The sequence below is a fragment of the Dasypus novemcinctus genome, unplaced genomic scaffold (genome assembly GCF_030445035.2).
Source record: "Dasypus novemcinctus isolate mDasNov1 unplaced genomic scaffold, mDasNov1.1.hap2 scaffold_157, whole genome shotgun sequence".
NCBI classification, from domain to species: Eukaryota; Metazoa; Chordata; class Mammalia; order Cingulata; family Dasypodidae; genus Dasypus; species Dasypus novemcinctus.
Window position 1 is genome coordinate 858,355 of NW_026688157.1, and position 17,006 is coordinate 875,360.

Below are 17,006 nucleotides of genomic sequence, written 5' to 3' on the forward strand. Positions count from 1 at the left end.
ATCGGAAACTTAGAGCCAATCAGAAGCTTTGGCTCTGTGAACACAAAAATCTACAAAAACTGGCTGGAACAGAGAGCACGCGTGCCTCCCAAAAGGGCCATGGGTGGTTAAAACGGTTTTTTGTTACATATATACTATCACAATTTAAAATATATATATATATATATATATATATATATATATATTTTTTTTTTTTTTTATGGAGGAGTCCACGGATCCTGTGGCTGGGCCGCTTGCACCTGTCCTGGATACCTGGCCTTGGAGGGGCGGCGGGGGAGCCTCCCTCCCTCGGGCTGACTCCACCCAAGCACCCTCTCCCGTTTCTGTGGCCCCGGGGAGGCCCTCGGGGGGCCAGTTCCCCATCTCCCGCCTAACCCACTAGGGTCCCGCGGCAATGGCGGGGAGCCACCCACAGCCGACACACCGTAAGAGGTCCTCAGTGAAGGTGCAGGGGCGCTTCGAACGTCCACACACCCTTACACGCGGGGAGGCCGCCCTGGGGAGCACCCCCCAGGAAACGACGTGTGCCCCCGCTGGCCAGCTCCCCACCCGCGGGGCCGCGGGGCGCGGGGCCAGGCTCCTCGGGGCCGGCGCCCAGCCTGGCACGATGCAGGCCCAGAAAACCCATCAAGTGTAGGAACGGCCGGGGGAGCGCGGGTCTGCGCAGGATAGTAACAGAGGAGGCAAGGCCGGCGACACGGCGACAAGGCAGCTCAAGAGGGACCCCTGCGCCGGGAAAGCAGGAGCCGGGCGTGTCGGCGCTGCCTCTGCTGCGGCCCCCGGCCCCGCAGCCTGCGCCCAGCCGCCCTGCTCCGGGAGAAGAGGGGGCCCCCGCGCGGGGTCCCGGGTGGCAGAGGGAGCCGAGGCACCCGAGGCCCTCACCGCCCCGGGGGTCCCGGGTCTCACCCCAGGGGCCGGCGCGGGGAAGCGCGCGGGAAGGGCTCCTTATCCACTAGGCGAAGAGAGCGAGTTTGCGCCGGGCTCGGGCCTCCGGGCCGGGGAGGGGACCCCGGGCAGGAGGACCGCGGCCTGCGGGGCGGCCCCGGGAGCCCCCGCCAAGCTCCGGCCCGCTCGCGGCCGTCCGGGGCCTCGCGTGCCCACCGCCCCCGGCCTCCCGCGGACCTGAAGGCGCCGCGATCGTCGCGGCGGCGGCCCCGGAGGGGCGCGGAGTCCCCCCCGCCGCGCCGGGGGCAGGGGGAGGGGGCCGGGCGCCCGCCCCGCCCCGCCCCGTCCCGGGACCTCCCGCCCCCGGGGCAGGGCGGCGCGCGCATTGGCCGGGCGGGCCCCGCGCGTCGCCCCATTGGCCGGCCCCGGCGCCGAGCACGCGGCCACCGTGGCGGGCGCGGGCGGAGCGAGGCGGCCGGGCCGACGGGCGGCGGGCGGCGGGCGGGCATGGCGGGTGCCGGGCTGCGGGCGGCCGCTCGGCGCTGGCTGCTGCGCGGAGGCCACGGCGGGCAGCGGGCCGCCTCGTCCTCGCCCTCCTGCCCCGGCTGCGGCCCCCCGGGCCCCGGCGCCCAGTGCCCCGGCGGCCCGCGCCCCGCCTCAGCCCCCGCGCCCGCCGGCGGGGCCGAGCTCGGCGAGCACCTGTGGGCTCGGTACCAGGACATGCGGAGGCTGGTGCACGGTGGGTGCGCGGGTCGGGGGCGGGGCGCGCGGCGGGGGGCTCCCTCCGGGAGCTTCTGGGGTGTCCTGACTCCCCGCGGGAGGGCGAGGGGTGTGTTCCTCGGCTCTCTCCTCAGGAACTCGGTGTTCCTGGAGCTGGGGTCCCCGCCGCCTGTCCCTGGGGTGCCCCGCGGGAACGCCCCCAAGCCCTTGTTCTCCGCCGGCCCTCGGCTGCGGAGTGCGGTGGGCAAAGCCGGCGGACCGGCTCCCGCGGACAGCCCTCCCCGCCGGACTTCGCCGGCCCTTCTAGATTTCACCCGGGAGGCCCTGCTGGGACGAAGATGTCGAGGGAGCAAGACCAAGCCGCCCCAGCGCCCCCGAGTCCCAGAGGCTTGCTGCAGCCTTGGCCGCAGCACTTTACCCGCGCCACCCCCTGCTTTGTCCTCTGCAGATGGGCTGATAAGCGCCCAGGCATTGTCTCCGCAGGGAGGGCAGGAGGGGGTGCCCTGGGGCCGCGGGCCGGGGTCTTGCGGGCACGGTCCCCCAGGGTCCACCTCAGATCTTCTCAGAGACCCCTACGCTCCCCTTGCTGCGCGAAGGGCAAGAGAGTTTCCACCAAGATGTCACCAGGCGGCCCAAGAGAAGCCAGCCTTACACCCTGGACCCCAACCCCTCCCTGTAACCCCTCTGGCTGGGTTTTCTGGGGGAGGTTCTGGGTATCGAGGTGTGCCTCGGGCGGACACAAAACTTCGCCACCGACGTGTCCGCCCTGGGAACAGCAGCAGCAGCCCCCGTCCGCTGCTGGGCCCCGGCACCCGCACGGGTGAGCCAAGTGCGGGGGGCTGAGGAGCAAGGAGGGTAGGGGCTGGACAGTGAAGGCCGGGAGCCCAGCAGGCCACGCGGGCTCCTCGCCCAGCCCTCCTCCCTGGCCCCTGTGGACGGGGCTGGAGCCCGTGGGCCCCAGGGCTGTGGAGACCAGAACCTGGGTGAGGAGGCCGGGCTCCGTGGGCTGCTTCTCCATCCTGCCTCACCTTTGGGAACCTCCTCAAGGCCCCTGGACTCGGCTAGGACCCTGGCGGCCGGGGGCTGCCCTGCCACGCAGACCCCTCGCGTCTTGGTGGCGCCGCACCGAGAGTCCCACTCCGTCCCCAGGCACTGGGGGGAGGGCGAGGCCTGGCTAGCCAAGGTCCAGGGGCCCAGGGTGCCAGGTGCCAAGTGAGGGGCGGCTCGGGTGCAGCTCCCCGGTGGGGGCAGAGCCACCGTGTCTCACACGCGTCTGCCCGGGAAGTGCTACCTGGCACCCACGGCCTGGGAAGCAGCTGCTCCGTGCCAGGCCTGTGCTGCCCCGGGGGGACCCGCCAGAGGAACCAGCCACACCTGTTCCCCACCCACACCCTGCGCTTGGGAAAGCGCCGGGGTGGAGCCCTGGGTTCCAAAGGGGCCTCCCGGGTGACTGCTCCTGAGCACGGAGCCCGTTGGGGGTGTCGGCCGCGGGGCGCTCACCGCTGCCGGGCACGCCGCAGGACCGGGGGCTCCGCTGGTGGCCGGTCATGCGTCTGAGAGAATTCCCTGGCGGTGCGGGCCTCAGCCATGGGCTGGAGGTCTGGGGAACGGAGCTGCCTCGGGCCCCGCAGAGCAGCGCTCCCCTCTTACTCCATGACACCCCTTGAGTGCCACCGGTAAATTAGGGCAGGGGGTCATGGGCTCGGGAGACACGTTCCCTGTCACACTCGCCACAGGTGCAGGGCAGGAATGCTGCCCTGCGCCTTCCGTAGGACACGCTCAGTAACTCCGTAGGTTGGCAGCATTTTTATTCCCCCTTGAGAGACAAAGAAGCTGAGGCCCAAGGGGAGAGGTGACTCCTGGTCACAGCTGTGAGCAACAGCCTCGTCTGTGTGACCTCAGTGCCTGCGCCCCTCTATCACATCTCCCCCATTATACAGGTGGGGAAACTAAGGCAGAAGAGTCGGGGTCCCTCAGCCTTGTCCGCCTCGCTGGGACCCCAGAGCCCAGTCTGCGCGGTGCCGCTCTTGGCCTCCCTGCTGCGGGCCACAGAGCCAGCGCAGGGACAACCAGGGGATTGGGGGCCACGGCCATGGTCCCAGAACCCGACATCACGTCCCACCTGTCGTGAGGAGCCGTGTTCCCTGGCCAGCGCCAGCAAATGTCATTACGCAGGCCAGCGGGCGGCTGAAATCCGATTAGAGGGGCCGCACTCCTGGGCTGGGGCAGCTGCTCGGGGCTGGCAGCCTGAGCGGCAAAGGGGTACCCGGGAGCCCCCACCCAGCCCCAGGTGAGGCAGAATGGCAGCACCCGTGGCCTCAGCCCCTCAGGGTCGGGGTCCTGGATCCCCACACGCTGTCCCCCCCCCCACATGCACCCGAGTAGCTGGGAGGTGAGGTCAGCGGGCCAGGCTGGGCAGCCCGAGAGAAGCACAGGAGTCCTTCTCCCCAGGGGCTGGACGGGGGTGCTCGGCCACGAAAGGGTTTGGGGCAAGGGTGGGGCTCACGCTGTGGACAGTCCGGAGGACAGCAGCCCTGCCCGAGGGGTGTTGCCAGGGTCGGGGCATAGCCACGGGTGGGCTGCTTCTGTGCCTGGCAAGCTTGGTGGTGAGAGCCTGGAGGGGGCTTGGGCTTGGGGGACGTGGTGGGCTGCAGGCCAAGGTGTAACCTGGGTGGGGTGGGGGGACCCGTGGTCGGAGCGCTGGCTCTAGGCTTGGCCCACTGCCAGCTCTGCCTCGCCCCAGCGTGACCCTGGGCAGGTGACATCTGGGAGCCTGTTGCCACCATCTGCTGCTTTGGGCTAAGCATATCCACCTGCAGGACACTCTAAGGCTTACGGGACTGGGGTCCCACAAAGTCCGCCTGCTGCTGCCGCGATCGTGGGCCTCCTCGTCACTGACTCTGCGCATCTCCTTCCTCCAGACCTCCTGCCGCCCGAGGTCTGCAGCCTCCTGAACCCGGCCGCCATCTACGCCAACAACGAGATCAGCCTGAGCGGCGTCGAGGTGTACGGCTTCGACTACGACTACACGCTGGCCCAGTACGCAGACGCCCTGCACCCCGAGATCTTCACTGCCGCCCGGGACATCCTGATCGAGCACTACAAGGTGAGGCGCCGGGCCAGGGCCCTCGCCCCCACCGGGCCCAGGAGCAGCCCCGGCCCCCTGGCCTGGTGGCCTCCCGCCGGCTCAGGCCCGACCCCCCTCCCTCTGACAGTACCCAGAGGGGATCCGGAAGTACGACTACAACCCCAACTTCGCCATCCGTGGCCTCCACTATGACATCCAGAAGGTGAGCGGTGGACCACGGACCACGCCGGGTCACCCTGACAGGACACATGGGGCCACCTCCCAGCACCCCCATCCCTAGCAAGGGTCCCCTCACCTCCCCGCTCCCTCGGCCTCAGAACTCAGAGCTGTAGCTTCCTCCAGGGCTGCACGGGCCCCCTTTGGTGCTCTCCAGTTGGGGCTTCAGTTAGGACAAGAGTCGGGCTCGGGACCGATGGCAAAATGACCCCCTGCTGCCCATCCTGTCCCCTCGGTGCCCCAGAGCCTCCTGATGAAGATCGATGCCTTCCATTATGTGCAGCTGGGGACAGCCTACAGGTCAGTGCTGGCCCCCTCCCGGCCCCCAGCCCTGCCCGGCTATTCCAGGGCCACGCTGTCCTGCCTCCCCCCATTGTCCCCAGCCCCGTGCTGTGGCCTGGGCTCCGGACTGCCTTGGAGTGATGGAGCCTGTGCATCCACCCAGGGGCCTCCAGCCCGTCCCAGACGAGGAGGTGATCGACCTGTACGGGGGCACCCAGCACATCCCACTCTACCAGATGAGCGGCTTCTATGGCAAGGTACCGGCCCCCGGTACCGGCCGCCGCGGACCTGGGCACCTCGTGGGCCGGTCCTGACCAGCAGGCCGCCTCCTCTGCCGTGTCCCAGGGCAGATCCAGAGGCGGGGGGTGGCAGAGCTGGGTGGGGTGCTGAGAAGGCGGTGCCCCCCCCCCCCAGGGCCCCTCCATCAAGCAGTTCATGGACGTCTTCTCGCTGCCGGAGATGGCACTGCTGTCCTGCGTGGTGGACCACTTCCTGGACCACAGCTTGGAGTTCGACCAAGCACACCTCTACAAGGACGTGACGGTGCGGACGCCGGGCCTGCGCCCGGGATGGCCGGGCAGGTGGAATCCAGCTGCGGCAGGGCGGGCCCCCGGGCCCCCACCGCGGCCTCACTGGGCCCCCTCTGCCCCCAGGACGCCATTCGCGACGTGCACGTGAAGGGCCTCATGTACCAGTGGATCGAGCGCGACATGGGTACGGCTGGGCAGTGGCCCTGCCCCACGGCCCGCCTGAGCAGGGCAGGATGGCCGGCCTCACGGGCTCGTCTCCCCCCCCCACCCAGAGAAGTACATCCTGAGAGGAGACGAGACGTTTGCTGTCCTGAACCGCCTGGTGACCCACGGGAAACAGCTGTTCCTCATCACCAACAGCCCCTTCAGCTTCGTGTGAGTCCAGCTCCCCCGTGGGCAGGGCTCTGGAGCGGAGCTGGGCGGGGGGTGGACGGGCCGGCGCCGCCTCGGGCCACCGGCCTCCCACCCTGCCTTTGCACAGGGACAAGGGGATGCGGCACATGGTGGGCCCGGATTGGCGCCAGCTCTTTGACGTGGTCATCGTCCAGGCGGACAAGCCCAGTTTTTTCACTGACCGGCGCAAGTACGGCTCTGGGCCTGGCAGGGTGGGGGCCGTGGATGGGGAAGGGGGGGCCCGGCCCAGTGAAGGGGCCGCGGCACCTCAGCTTGGCCTTCGTCCTCCGCCCTGTGTGCTTGGGGTGAGGGTGCCCCTTGCCGGCTCGTGGCCCTGCCTCAGGCCTTAAACCGAGCCCTGTCCCCCGACCCCACACAGGCCTTTCAGGAAACTCGACGAAAAGGGCGCTCTCCAGTGGGACCGCATCACCCGGCTGGAAAAGGGCAAGATCTATCGGCAGGTGAGGGCCGAGGTGGGCAGGCGGGTGTAGGGCCCTGCAAGAGCCCTAGGCAGTGGCAGGGCGGCCTCCTGGGCCCAGGCCAGCCACCCTACATTTGCTTCCACACGCACCGCGTCCCCCTGCTTTTGTCCGTCTTCTCGTACCGTGGGCCTGGATCCTCGGGAGTGGCTGTCGGTCCCTGGGTCAGGCTGCCTGGGTTTGATTCCAACTCCCTTACCCACTAGCTCTGAGTCCCCCTTTGCTTTGCTTTCCTCATCGGCAGAAGAGGTTTTACCACCCTTGAGCTGAGGTGTAAAGCCCTGGGCATTTGCTAAGTGCCCGCTAAATGGCTTCTTACGGGGGCCGAGCACGCAGCCCGAACTCGCTGGTGGAGGGGCCCCGGCTGGGGGGCTGCCACCTACAGGGTGGCCTGGACAGGCTCTTTCCTGCCAGGCTGGGAGGATGAGGGGGCTGGGGCCGCTTGCCTGGTGTGGCTGGGCACTGGAGGGATTAAGGCATTTGGCCTGGGTGGAATGCGGAAATCCTGGTTGAGCTGGGATTCCGGGGGTGGGGGTTGCAGAGGCCTCAGGGTCGCAGGTGAGGGGGGCCCTCAGGTGGGCCACGGGTGCAGCCTCGGGAACCTGGTTCGGAGGCCTGGGCTGAGGGCAGTGCCCCCAGCCCCTCCGCCGCTGCCCGCCCTCGGCCTCTCCCTGCTGCCCGCCAGCTCTCCCCAGGTGCAGGCTTTCCCTTCGGCTCTGAGGCCGCCTCTGCTTTGTCTTGGCATCCTCGGCTGCGGCTGAAGAGAGTCGCTCACTGCTGTGGAAGATGGGTCTCCTTCCTCGGCAGCTTTGAGGCTTTTCCTTATTTCGGGTGTTCTGAAATCTCACGCTGTGTGTATGTTTTGGACCCCACTTGCCTCTCGCACTAAGTCCCGCCTTTCTCTGCCCTCGGTCTCCAGTTGCCAGAAACTTAGGCTCCTCTCTGCCTGGCTCGGTGACTGCCCTTCAGGATTCTCTCTTGGCTCGGAGGTTGTCCTGAGCTTTGCATCCATGTCACTGCTTCCCTTTGCAGCAGGGTCCACCTGCTTCTCCACCTCCCCACTTAATCTTGCATAACCACCTACGACTCCGGGTTTTCATCTGAGGCTCTCAAGTGTGCGGGCTGTCGTATTAACTCCATTTTGCCAGGTGTAAATTCTCCTCACTCTTGGGGGGGTGGGCCGTGCTCTTGGGGTAGCACCAGCTCCTGCTCTGGGCCCTCCCTTGGTTTCTGATCCCCTGTTGTGTTTGAGCTTGTTCGTCTTTTCTGCAGCTTTGGGGCAGGAGAGGTCGGTGCCGCACAGCAAGGTCTGCCATTGGCCTGCTGGGTCCCTCTGGGCCAAGGGCAGGAAGGACTTGGGGTCTAAAGGGCTCCCCTCAGGGCCCTGGGGCTTCAGCTGACGTCGTTTCCCACAGAGGGTGGACTTGACCTCCAGCCTGGGGTGGAAGTGACACCACGGAGAGGGGAGCCCCTGGAGACCCAGGGCACCATGCGAGGCCTGCAGGAGCCTTCCTGGGTGGGGGACACCCCTTCCCGAGTGTGCGGGGGGAGCGGTGAGGGCAGAGGGGGGACCGCAGGCCGTGGGAAAGGGCGGCGCTGGTGGAGCCTCACTGCCTCTGGGGGGATGGTGGAGGACAAGGCCCGGTCCAGGCAGCCCCGTGGGGGCCCCCTTGCCAGCTCGGCTCAGGGGTGGGCCCCACCTCTCCCCAGGGAAACCTGTTTGATTTCCTGCGCCTGACGGAATGGCGCGGTCCCCGCGTGCTCTACTTTGGAGACCACCTCTACAGTGACTTAGCGGTGAGGGGGGAGCACGCCGGGGGGGGGGGGGGCGGGAGCCCCTGGCGCTGGCGCTGAGCCCACCCCCGCCCACCAGGACCTCATGCTGCGGCACGGCTGGCGCACGGGCGCCATCATCCCCGAGCTGGAGCGGGAGATCCGCATCATCAACACGGAGCAGTACATGCACTCGCTGACGTGGCAGCAGGCGCTCACGGGGCTGCTGGAGCGCATGCAGGTGCGGGGCGGGCAGGGCGCCCGGGGGGGGGCCTAGGGCTGCTGCCTCCACCCTCGCTGAGACACCCGGGTCCCCCCCCCCCCCCGCAGACCTACCAGGACGCGGAGTCGCGGCAGGTGCTGGCCGCCTGGGTGAAGGAGCGGCAGGAGCTGAGGTGAGCAGGGCGGGGCCGGGGTCCCAGCGGGGGGGACCCGCCCACCACGGCTCCCGGGCCCACCCCCTGAGCCACCCTGCCTCCCTCCGCAGGTGCGTCACCAAGGCCCTGTTCAACCCGCAGTTTGGGAGCATCTTCCGCACCTTCCACAACCCCACCTACTTCTCCCGGCGCCTCGTGCGCTTCTCCGACCTCTACATGGCCTCCCTCAGCTGCCTGCTCAACTACCGCGTGGACTTCACCTTCTACCCGCGCCGCACGCCCCTGCAGCACGAGGCGCCCCTCTGGATGGACCAGCTGTGCACCGGCTGCATGAAGACGCCCTTCCTCGGCGACATGGCTCACATCCGCTGAGGCCGCTTTATTGTCCAGGGCAGGCCCGGCCGCCCCTGCCCGGCCCGCTCTGGGCCTCTGTCCAGACAAGCAATAAAGGGTCTCCTCCCTGAGCGCGCCCCGGTCCCGCCTGCGTCACTTGACCGCGAGGATCCTCTGGGTGTCGGGGAAGTCCTCCTCCAGCAGCGCGTCCTGGGGCGGGAGGGCCGTTGGCAGCCGGGCCGAGCCGGGGCCTTGGGCCTCCACAACCCCCCGTGCCCCCCCCACACTCACATCGAAAGGCTCGCAGAAGGCGTCGTGGCTGCCAAAGACGGGGTTGGGGACAGAGACCAGGGTCGGGCTGGTCCCCTCCTGCCACGGGGAGAAGTCCTCGTCCGCGGTGTCTTCCGCCTGGGGAGGGAAGGCTCGGTGGGGAGGGGACTCGGGGTGGGGGGGTTGAAGGAGCGCGCCCCACCGGCCCCGGCCTTACCTGGAAGGCAGAGAAGCCAAAGCCCGTGGCCTTGCCTCGGGCACGGAGGTAGAGGACTCCAGCCGCCAAGCCGAGCAGCGCACCAACGGCCACCACGGCCCCCACGCCTGCGGCCACCGGCGAGGCCTCAGCCGCCAGCGCCGCCCGCTGCAAACGTCAGGGGTCACGGACGTGGCCGGGACGGCCCCCTCCTCCCTCAGCTCTGCCCGCCCACCCCGACTCACAGGCTGTGGGGGCGCCAGGAGAGGGCTAGCCAGAGCGTGGATGATGCCGTTGAAGGCCACGATGTCCCACTCGAGGACACTGCCGACCACGACCGCCCCCGGGCCCTGTGGGGGACAGTGGACTTAGGCCCGGTGGGCGGGCGAGGGCCGGGGCCGGCCGGGTGGGTGCGGGGCTCACGCTCACCACGGGGGCCCAGGAACTGTTGTCGGGGCCCACGGCGCTGATGACGAGGCTGAGGCCCGAGTGGGCCAGGAGCGAGCCGCCCCGGCTGGCGTTGGCGCCCAGGAAGGTGGCGTTGGAGGCGTGCAGCTCGAGGTCGGGGCCGCTCAGTGTCTGCAGGCGAAGCGAGGTCTGGAGGCTCGGGCCGGCAGGGGGCAGCGGAGGCCGCCCCTGCCCCGCCCACGGCCCCTGCTACCATGTTGTCCCCAAAGCCTTCGTTGACAGGGACAAAGAGGGTCTTGTAGGTGAGCTCGTCGTCCAGAAAGTCGAGGAAGTCGACACCCTGCTGGGTGGCGTTGGCGTAGCCCAGCAGCATCTAGGAGGGTGGGAAGACAGATGGAGGCAGAGGCCCTCCCCAGGGACCCTGGCTGCCCCGCAATAGCCCCCTGCCCCGGGCTGGGCGCCTCCTCACCCCATAGAAGGTGGAGAAGTTAGCGGTGGCAGCCAGCACGTCCAGCAACTTCCCGTTGCACACGCTGGTCCCGTCGCCCACAAAGCCGTCGCGGCATCGGCAGGCCACGTCTGCAGGGAAGGTGGGTCAGTGGGGGGGGGACTGGCGGGGAGGGGCAGGGGTGGGCCCGTGGGCTGGGGGCAGGGCCCGGCAGCGGGGCGCACCTTGCGGGCGGTAGCAGTAGGCGTCCCAGCGCTCCGAGAGGTTGCGGCGGGCGCCCAGGCTGACCACGCCCACGCGGCCGTTGCCACAGTCCACCTCCGGGAAGACGACGGGGTGGGCGGCAGAGCCGTTGGCCAGCCAGCCCACGAGGCACAGGTGGAAGCCCAGCTGCGGGGCAAGGAGCCACGCTGAGGCCCAGGGCCCGAGGCGGGTCCCCGTCGGCCCCACTCCGGACGCCAGGACCCCGTGTACCTGCTGGGCCGCCGAGAGCTGAGGGAGCGAGGCCAGCTCGGCCCCCTGCGCCCCGCACGCCGCCTCAGCCTCGGAGAAGGTCAGGCCATAGGGGCCGCTGGCAGCCTGGAGGTGGAAGACCCCAGCCCGTTTCTCTGTAGAGGAGACGGGGACACGGTCAGCTGGCAGGCACAGCAGGAGAAAGCAGGGGCCACCGGGCGCAGGCAGGGCAGCGCACCCTGGAAGTGCAGGTCAGTGCACACGGCATCGGAGTGGCAGGGCGGTGGCTGGCCTAGGCAGCGGTCCACGGGCGGCTGGGGCTCCTCCAGGCACTGCAGCCCGTCGCCCACGTAGCCAGCATGGCACTCGCATCGCCGAGCATTCTGCGCGGGAGAGCAGGTGGCGGTGCCCTTCAAGGACCGGGGGAGCCAGTCTCCAGGGACCTCCCCACCCTGGCTGCTCGAGCTCCCCGTCTGCTCACCGGGCCGGTGCTCAGGCAGTCGGCATGCTCGCTGCAGCCCCCGCGGTGGCTGTCGGCGCAGGGGTTGCGGGCCCGGCAGCTCCAGCCGTCACCCTCGTAGTCAGGCAGGCAGGTGCAGGTGACCACTGTGCCCGTCTGGCTGCAGTTGGCATGCTCGCTGCAGCCGCCGCGCCCGTCCCGGCACAGGTCTGCCACTGGGGGCAGGAGTGGTTGGATCGGGCGATGGGAGGGCATGAGGGCTCCCCACCTCCTCGGCACCCCCCTGCTCACCTGTGCACACATAGCCGTCCCCTTCGTAGCCCAGGCTGCACTCGCAGCTGTTGCCCACACGGCACACGGCCTGGGGTGCACAGGATGGGGCGCACACAGGCTGCAGCTCTGTCCCCAGTGCCCGGCGCCACAAAGCCAGGTTAGCGGCTGCGCTCTCCACCTCCACCTGCCCCGCCACCCTCGTGCCTTCCCGAGTGCGTCGTCAGGGCCTGCACGGGTGTGTGCCAGCGCATACGAGCACGCAGGCTGGGCACAGGCCAAGGGCCACTCACCCAGCTGCGCCTCACAGTGTGGCCCAGTCCAGCCCTCGTCACAGAAGCAGGAGCCCGAGCCCCCCAGGCCCTCATCACAGTGGCCATGGGAGGCGCAGCGGCAGGCTGAGCAGAGGGGCACGCGGGGAGATGGGGGTCAGCAGACGGGGCCAGGGGAATCGGGGAGCAGGGTGGGATGGACGGGGCAGGGGTGGCTCACCTTGGCAGCGGGGCCCAAAGGCACCTGGGGCGCAGAGTTCACACGCTGTCCCGGCGAAACCCAAGTGGCAATTACACTGCCCACTGCCACTCATGCCATCCAGGCACACACCATTGCCACTGCAGGGGCTGCTGGGGCCCCCAGGGCATGCTAGATGGGTGGGGGTATCAGAGTGGGGCTCTCATCTGAAACCCCCACACGTCCCCAGGAATACCAGGCCACCCATGTCCCTGTCCCACAGGGAATGCTCCACGCCCCTGCGCCCCGGAGATGCCCAGACCCCCCCTTACCCACGTCCACACACCTCAGCTCCCCTCCAGCTCAACTCCTCGCCACCCCCAGACCCGCCTCAGCCCCTGACCCCCCAAGACGTTCTCGGGGGCAGCCATCTCGGGGGCCAGAGGTGCCCATCAGCAGCCTCTGCAGCCTCAGGACCCTCACCTTGGCACTCAAGGCCATAGTGACCGGGGCAGCAGCTGGCCTTCCAGGTGGTGGTGACACAGGTTCGGCGGCAGGTCTTGCCCAGGTTGTGCGGCTGGCCCCAGAGGCTGGGCCGGGCCCAGCCGTGCACCCCTGCGTAGCGCAGTGAAGGGGGCATCCAGATCCTCGTGTAGTAGCTCCAGCAGACCTCCGGGCTGCCCTGGACGGAGAGGAACCCTGTGCAGACAGCCAGAGCTTGGCCGTGGCCCCCGCCCAAACCCCCACCCCGGCTCCAAGCCCTCACCTGCTCCTGTGAGCCCTCGGGACAGGGCGGCTCCCGCCCGCAGATGCTGCAGGCCCTCTGGAAGGGACAGAGGCCGACACAAGGTTAGGTGGGTGGGCAGGCAGGTGGTCTGGGTCCCCTGCCCGTGTACTTGCAGGGCCGCCCTCACCTGCCGCAGTGGCAAGGTCTCAAAGCGGTCGCAACGGGCACCAAGCCCCGGCGGCTCCAGCAGCTGGTCGATGCCGTAAGCCAGGCCACCTTCGAAGGGCAGGTGCCGCTGCACAATGTGTGCACCATCCTCATCCACCACGAGCTCACCCTGCCGGAGGTGGGCACGGGGTGCACGCGGGTCACAGCACCGCAAACCCCCGCTGCCAGGGCTCCCGCCTCCCACCCCCGCCTCCAGCCCCCCCAGACTCACAGGACGGGTGCGGCTGCACGAGAAGGAGACGGTGGTCCCGTGCATGGTGCGGAGCGGGCCCAGGTGCGGCAGGTCGGACGCCAAGGCCTGCGCACACGGAGCCCAGGTCGGAGTGGGCAGGCAGGCCGGGCTGCGGGCAGCCGGACCGAGGCCTGGGGTGCACCCACCTCGATGTTGCGGATCACGTGCCCGCGCAGAACGGCCGCCAGCTTGTCCCGGTGGGCCTTGTGGTACAGCCAGGCCTGGCGCTCGGGGGGCAGGGCTTGCAGGGCAGAGTCTGTGGGCCACAGCATGGTGAAGGGCTGGTGGGCGGCATCTTGGAGCAGGGGCAGGAGGCCGGCTGTCTGTGGGGCAGGGCAGAAGGCAGAGGGGTGGCCGTCACAGCCCAGACAGGCAGCGCCCAGGAAGGGCCTCCAGGCTCTGCCACTGGCCACACTCAGCTGTGGCCATGCCAGGCAGGCATACGTGGATGTGGGTGCCAGGGTGGGCTTGCACACACACAGTGCACACTGTTGGCAAGCGTGTGGGTACACATAAGGCACCCGCTCGCTTGGGGCCCAGGTGCACAGAAACACTCCCATGGGCACGGGCTTGCACACAGGCAGGTGCCCGTGGACAGGTGAGTAGACACGTGGTCGCACACACACGGAGGAAAGTACCGTCAGGAGGCGGCTGAAGATCTTGTAACCGAAGCTCTGGGCGGCATCGGTGACATTTCTCTGGGGAAGGGCACGCGTGAGCAGTGAGGTTCCATGGGGAGGAGGGCCTGGCCCCCTGCCCCCGGCCTCCTGTTCCCTGACCCCTGCCCCCGACCCCTGATCCCCAACCCCTGTCCCCCGACCCCTGCCCCCGGCCTCCTGCCCCCGCCCCCGGCCCAGCCATACCCGCGGGGCCGGGGCCGCGCCAGGCTCCCAGTGCAGCGCGTCGGGCGGCAGCAGGACGCGGTCAATGAAGTGCAGGACGCCGTTCACGGCCTCCTGGTCGCTGCTCACGATGCGCGCGAAGTCATTGATGAAGATGCTGCCCTGGGGGCGGGGCACGGGGCTGAAGGAAGCCGACTGGGGGTGCCTGGGGGGAGCCCATAAGCAGGGGAGGAGCCTAGGTTGGGGCGGGTCTTGGGTGGCGGGCCTCGCTGGGGTGGTGGGCGGGGCCCCAGCGGAATCCGCGCAGAAGGGGAGGGGAAAAGAGGGGAGAGAGTTAAGGCGGGGAGTCCCGGGCCGGGGACAGGCCCAGGGCTCTAGGCGAAGGAGGGGAGAGCGTTTCAAGTGCGCGTGCTCCAGAGGGGTCGAGAGCTCCGCGCGGAGACGGGGCGGGGCGGGACCGGGGCGGGGCCTGGAGGGGCGGGGCCGGGCGCGGGCAGGGCTGGGGGGCGGGGCCAGGAGGGGCGGGGCCGGGCGGCCAGCAGGGCGGGGAGGGGCGGGGCCGTGGTGGCGGGCGCGGCCCCGCCCGAACTCACCTCCCTCTCGCTGAAGCGCAGCGTGTGTCCGGAGAGCGCCGTGGCGTACCCCACGTCCAGCAGCTCCTGGCTCAGCAGCCGGCGGCAGCCGATCACGTGGTAGCGGAACGCGAGCTGGCGGTGTGCGCGAATCCGGGCCTGCTCATCCTGGAGCGGGAGCCGTGAGGGTAGTGGGGCTCCTGACTGCCGCCTCTGCCCCAGCCCCCCAGCCACCCCTGCCTTGTACCAGGCGCTGCCTTACCAGGGACAGGTTGGTCATCAGATCCGTTTGTGGCACGAAGACTGTGAAAGGCCCGTTGCCCTTGAGCTCCTTGTACTCCTGGGGTGGGGGGACAGCATGAGTGGAAGTGGGACAACCTGGAAACAGCTGGAGGCCTCCCCAGATTTTCCGAGAAGACTTGGACTCTCAGAGCCCAGCCAGCATCCTAATCAAATGGGAACATCAAGACCCAGCACGGTGCGACCTGCAGGGCCCAGGGGCAGGCTGGTTACTCACCAGGAGGTGGATCCTGAAGAACGAGGCCTGCCTGTCCCGGATGAGCTCCTGGGGGGCGGGGGAGGAAGGCAAGGGTCAGATTTGGGGTGGCCCCATTCTGGTGCCTATCCCAGTACCAAGGTCTGGCCAAGGCAGCGATGAGGAAAGGAAAGCGAGGTGAGTCTGGGCTGGGGTCTGGATCAGTTTCACGGGCCATAGCTGGGGTCCAGGTGAGGCAGGGATCAGGGTCATGGCCAGGATCAGGATCGAGTCTGGGGTCTTGTCTGAGACCATGGGTCAGGCTCACAGGGTGGAGCTCAAGTCGGGCCAGGGTTTGGACTTGGGCCTCATTACCAGGCCAACTTGGGCACGGCAGGTGAAGCCATCACCCACGGGGTGGCTTGTGTCGCAGGTGCACGTCCTGTGGCCGTCGTCAGAGGTTTCGCACCAGGCGTAGGGGCTGCAGCCTCCATTGTTCTGAGGCAGGGATGGAAGAGGGAGGCCTCAGTGGCTCCCAGGACTCTATGCCACCCGGCCCTGGGGAGGGGGCCATGCAGCTTCCCACCACCCACGGTCCCATTTCCTACAGATCAGCCAGACTGAACTTGGGGAGGGGGCAGTTGCCCACCCTTCAGAGCCTGTGGGACCCTGCTGGGGGTAAGGATGACTGCTTCCTGCCTCAGCCCCATCCCCCTATGAAATGGGGTGGGGCTGGGGGCCTGACCTGGGAACAGGGGTCCAGGAGCTCACAGGTGTGGACGCCATCCCCGCTGTAACCCTCAAGGCAGCTGCAAGAGACCTGTCCCCCAAAAGCCTAATCAGTGGGGTTGCTGGGAGCCAAGGCTTAGCCAGCACCCAGGACAGAAGAGGCACCCCCTCCCCTGGGCTGGGCCTGAGGAGAGGCCCCAGACTTTGGGAACGGCCCAGCCCCAGTGTCGGCCCCACTGCCTGACCTGCTGGGGTCCCACTGGGATACAGTTGGCGTGGATGTGGCAGCCCCCATGGTGGAAGAGACACCTGCTAATTTCTGGGAGAGAAGATGTGCTGTGGTGAAGAAGGGAGCTAAGCAAGCCCCTCCATTCACTGTCCATCTGTCCATCCAGGTCTTCATCCCCTACTCCCTTCAGTCCCCACAACCCTGTTTGCCCGTCAGCCCTTCCTAGTCTGACTCAGATCGCTGGAGCTGGGCCCCCAGTCGTACCTATTTCCAAGTAGGGGGGCCCAGGTTTGCCCTCGCACAGCTCCCCATCGCCCATGTAGCCTGCCTGGCAGGTGCATATCCGCTGTCCGGGTGCCACTTTGGTGCAGTTGGCGTGGGGGGAGCAGCCCCCATGGCCCTGAGCACAGGGGTCCACCTCTGGGAGCAGATGGGCCCCGAGAGCCGTGAGGGACAGGCGCATGGGCAGGGCGGGGGCAGAGTTGGAGGGCGCGGGAGAAAGGCAAAGGTTGGCGGGGGAAGGGCCCGAGGGGGGACAGCAATAGTGACTGGGACCTAGAGGGAGAGCAGAGGGCTTTGTGGGGACGGGAGGGGCCAGGGCATTGTGTGGCTGGACCTGAGCAGTGGGTGCCGTTGCCTGAGTATCCTGCGGCACAGACGCAGGCGAGGGCTCCAGCCGGGTCCTGCATGCAGCTGGGAGGGGTGGCGGCCGCTCAGCCCGCGCCTGCTGGCCCCTGCCCTGACCCCCAGGCACCCGCACCCCAGGCTGGGCTCACTTACTTGGCATTGGGGTCACACTTCTTTGGGCACCGAGGGCCGCTGATTTCTGGGGGACAGAGAGGTGGTTCTGGTCACTGGGACCCAGGAACCGCCTCCCCAAGGGTCACCGGACCCCTTGCCCCTGGGGCCCACTCACCCTGGTCACAGCGGAGGCCCTGCCA

At 68.8% G+C, this 17,006-nt stretch overlaps 2 protein-coding genes across 2 annotated transcripts; one reads left to right on the forward strand and one right to left on the reverse strand.

The window, feature by feature from the left end:
- The first annotated feature begins 1,370 nt into the window (after positions 1-1,370).
- On the forward strand, positions 1,371-9,207 carry NT5DC2 (5'-nucleotidase domain containing 2). Its single transcript, XM_058292616.2, has 14 exons — positions 1,371-1,624; positions 4,527-4,711; positions 4,821-4,895; positions 5,154-5,209; positions 5,355-5,448; positions 5,606-5,734; positions 5,845-5,905; positions 5,994-6,096; positions 6,203-6,304; positions 6,494-6,575; positions 8,304-8,390; positions 8,467-8,607; positions 8,697-8,761; positions 8,854-9,207. Exons 1-14 carry the CDS (start codon positions 1,393-1,395, stop codon positions 9,113-9,115), a joined length of 1,674 nt encoding a protein of 557 aa, XP_058148599.1. The 5' UTR covers positions 1,371-1,392; the 3' UTR covers positions 9,116-9,207.
- STAB1 (stabilin 1) lies at positions 9,103-17,000 on the reverse strand. The gene is made up of 31 exons (XM_058292615.1): positions 16,982-17,000; positions 16,846-16,891; positions 16,682-16,758; positions 16,330-16,485; positions 16,082-16,155; positions 15,853-15,927; positions 15,483-15,605; positions 15,150-15,197; positions 14,895-14,972; positions 14,654-14,800; positions 14,082-14,222; positions 13,857-13,916; positions 13,365-13,541; positions 13,198-13,284; positions 12,946-13,095; positions 12,798-12,854; positions 12,515-12,713; positions 12,074-12,223; positions 11,875-11,979; positions 11,603-11,710; positions 11,333-11,526; positions 11,090-11,234; positions 10,873-11,006; positions 10,623-10,788; positions 10,420-10,529; positions 10,204-10,323; positions 9,972-10,121; positions 9,788-9,892; positions 9,564-9,710; positions 9,368-9,484; positions 9,103-9,286 (listed from the first exon to the last, which is right to left on the reverse strand). The coding sequence occupies exons 3-31, from the start codon at positions 16,752-16,754 to the stop codon at positions 9,230-9,232; spliced, it is 3,453 nt and encodes a 1,150-aa protein (XP_058148598.1). The 5' UTR covers positions 16,755-16,758; positions 16,846-16,891; positions 16,982-17,000; the 3' UTR covers positions 9,103-9,229.
- Between the last annotated feature and the right edge of the window lie 6 nt (positions 17,001-17,006).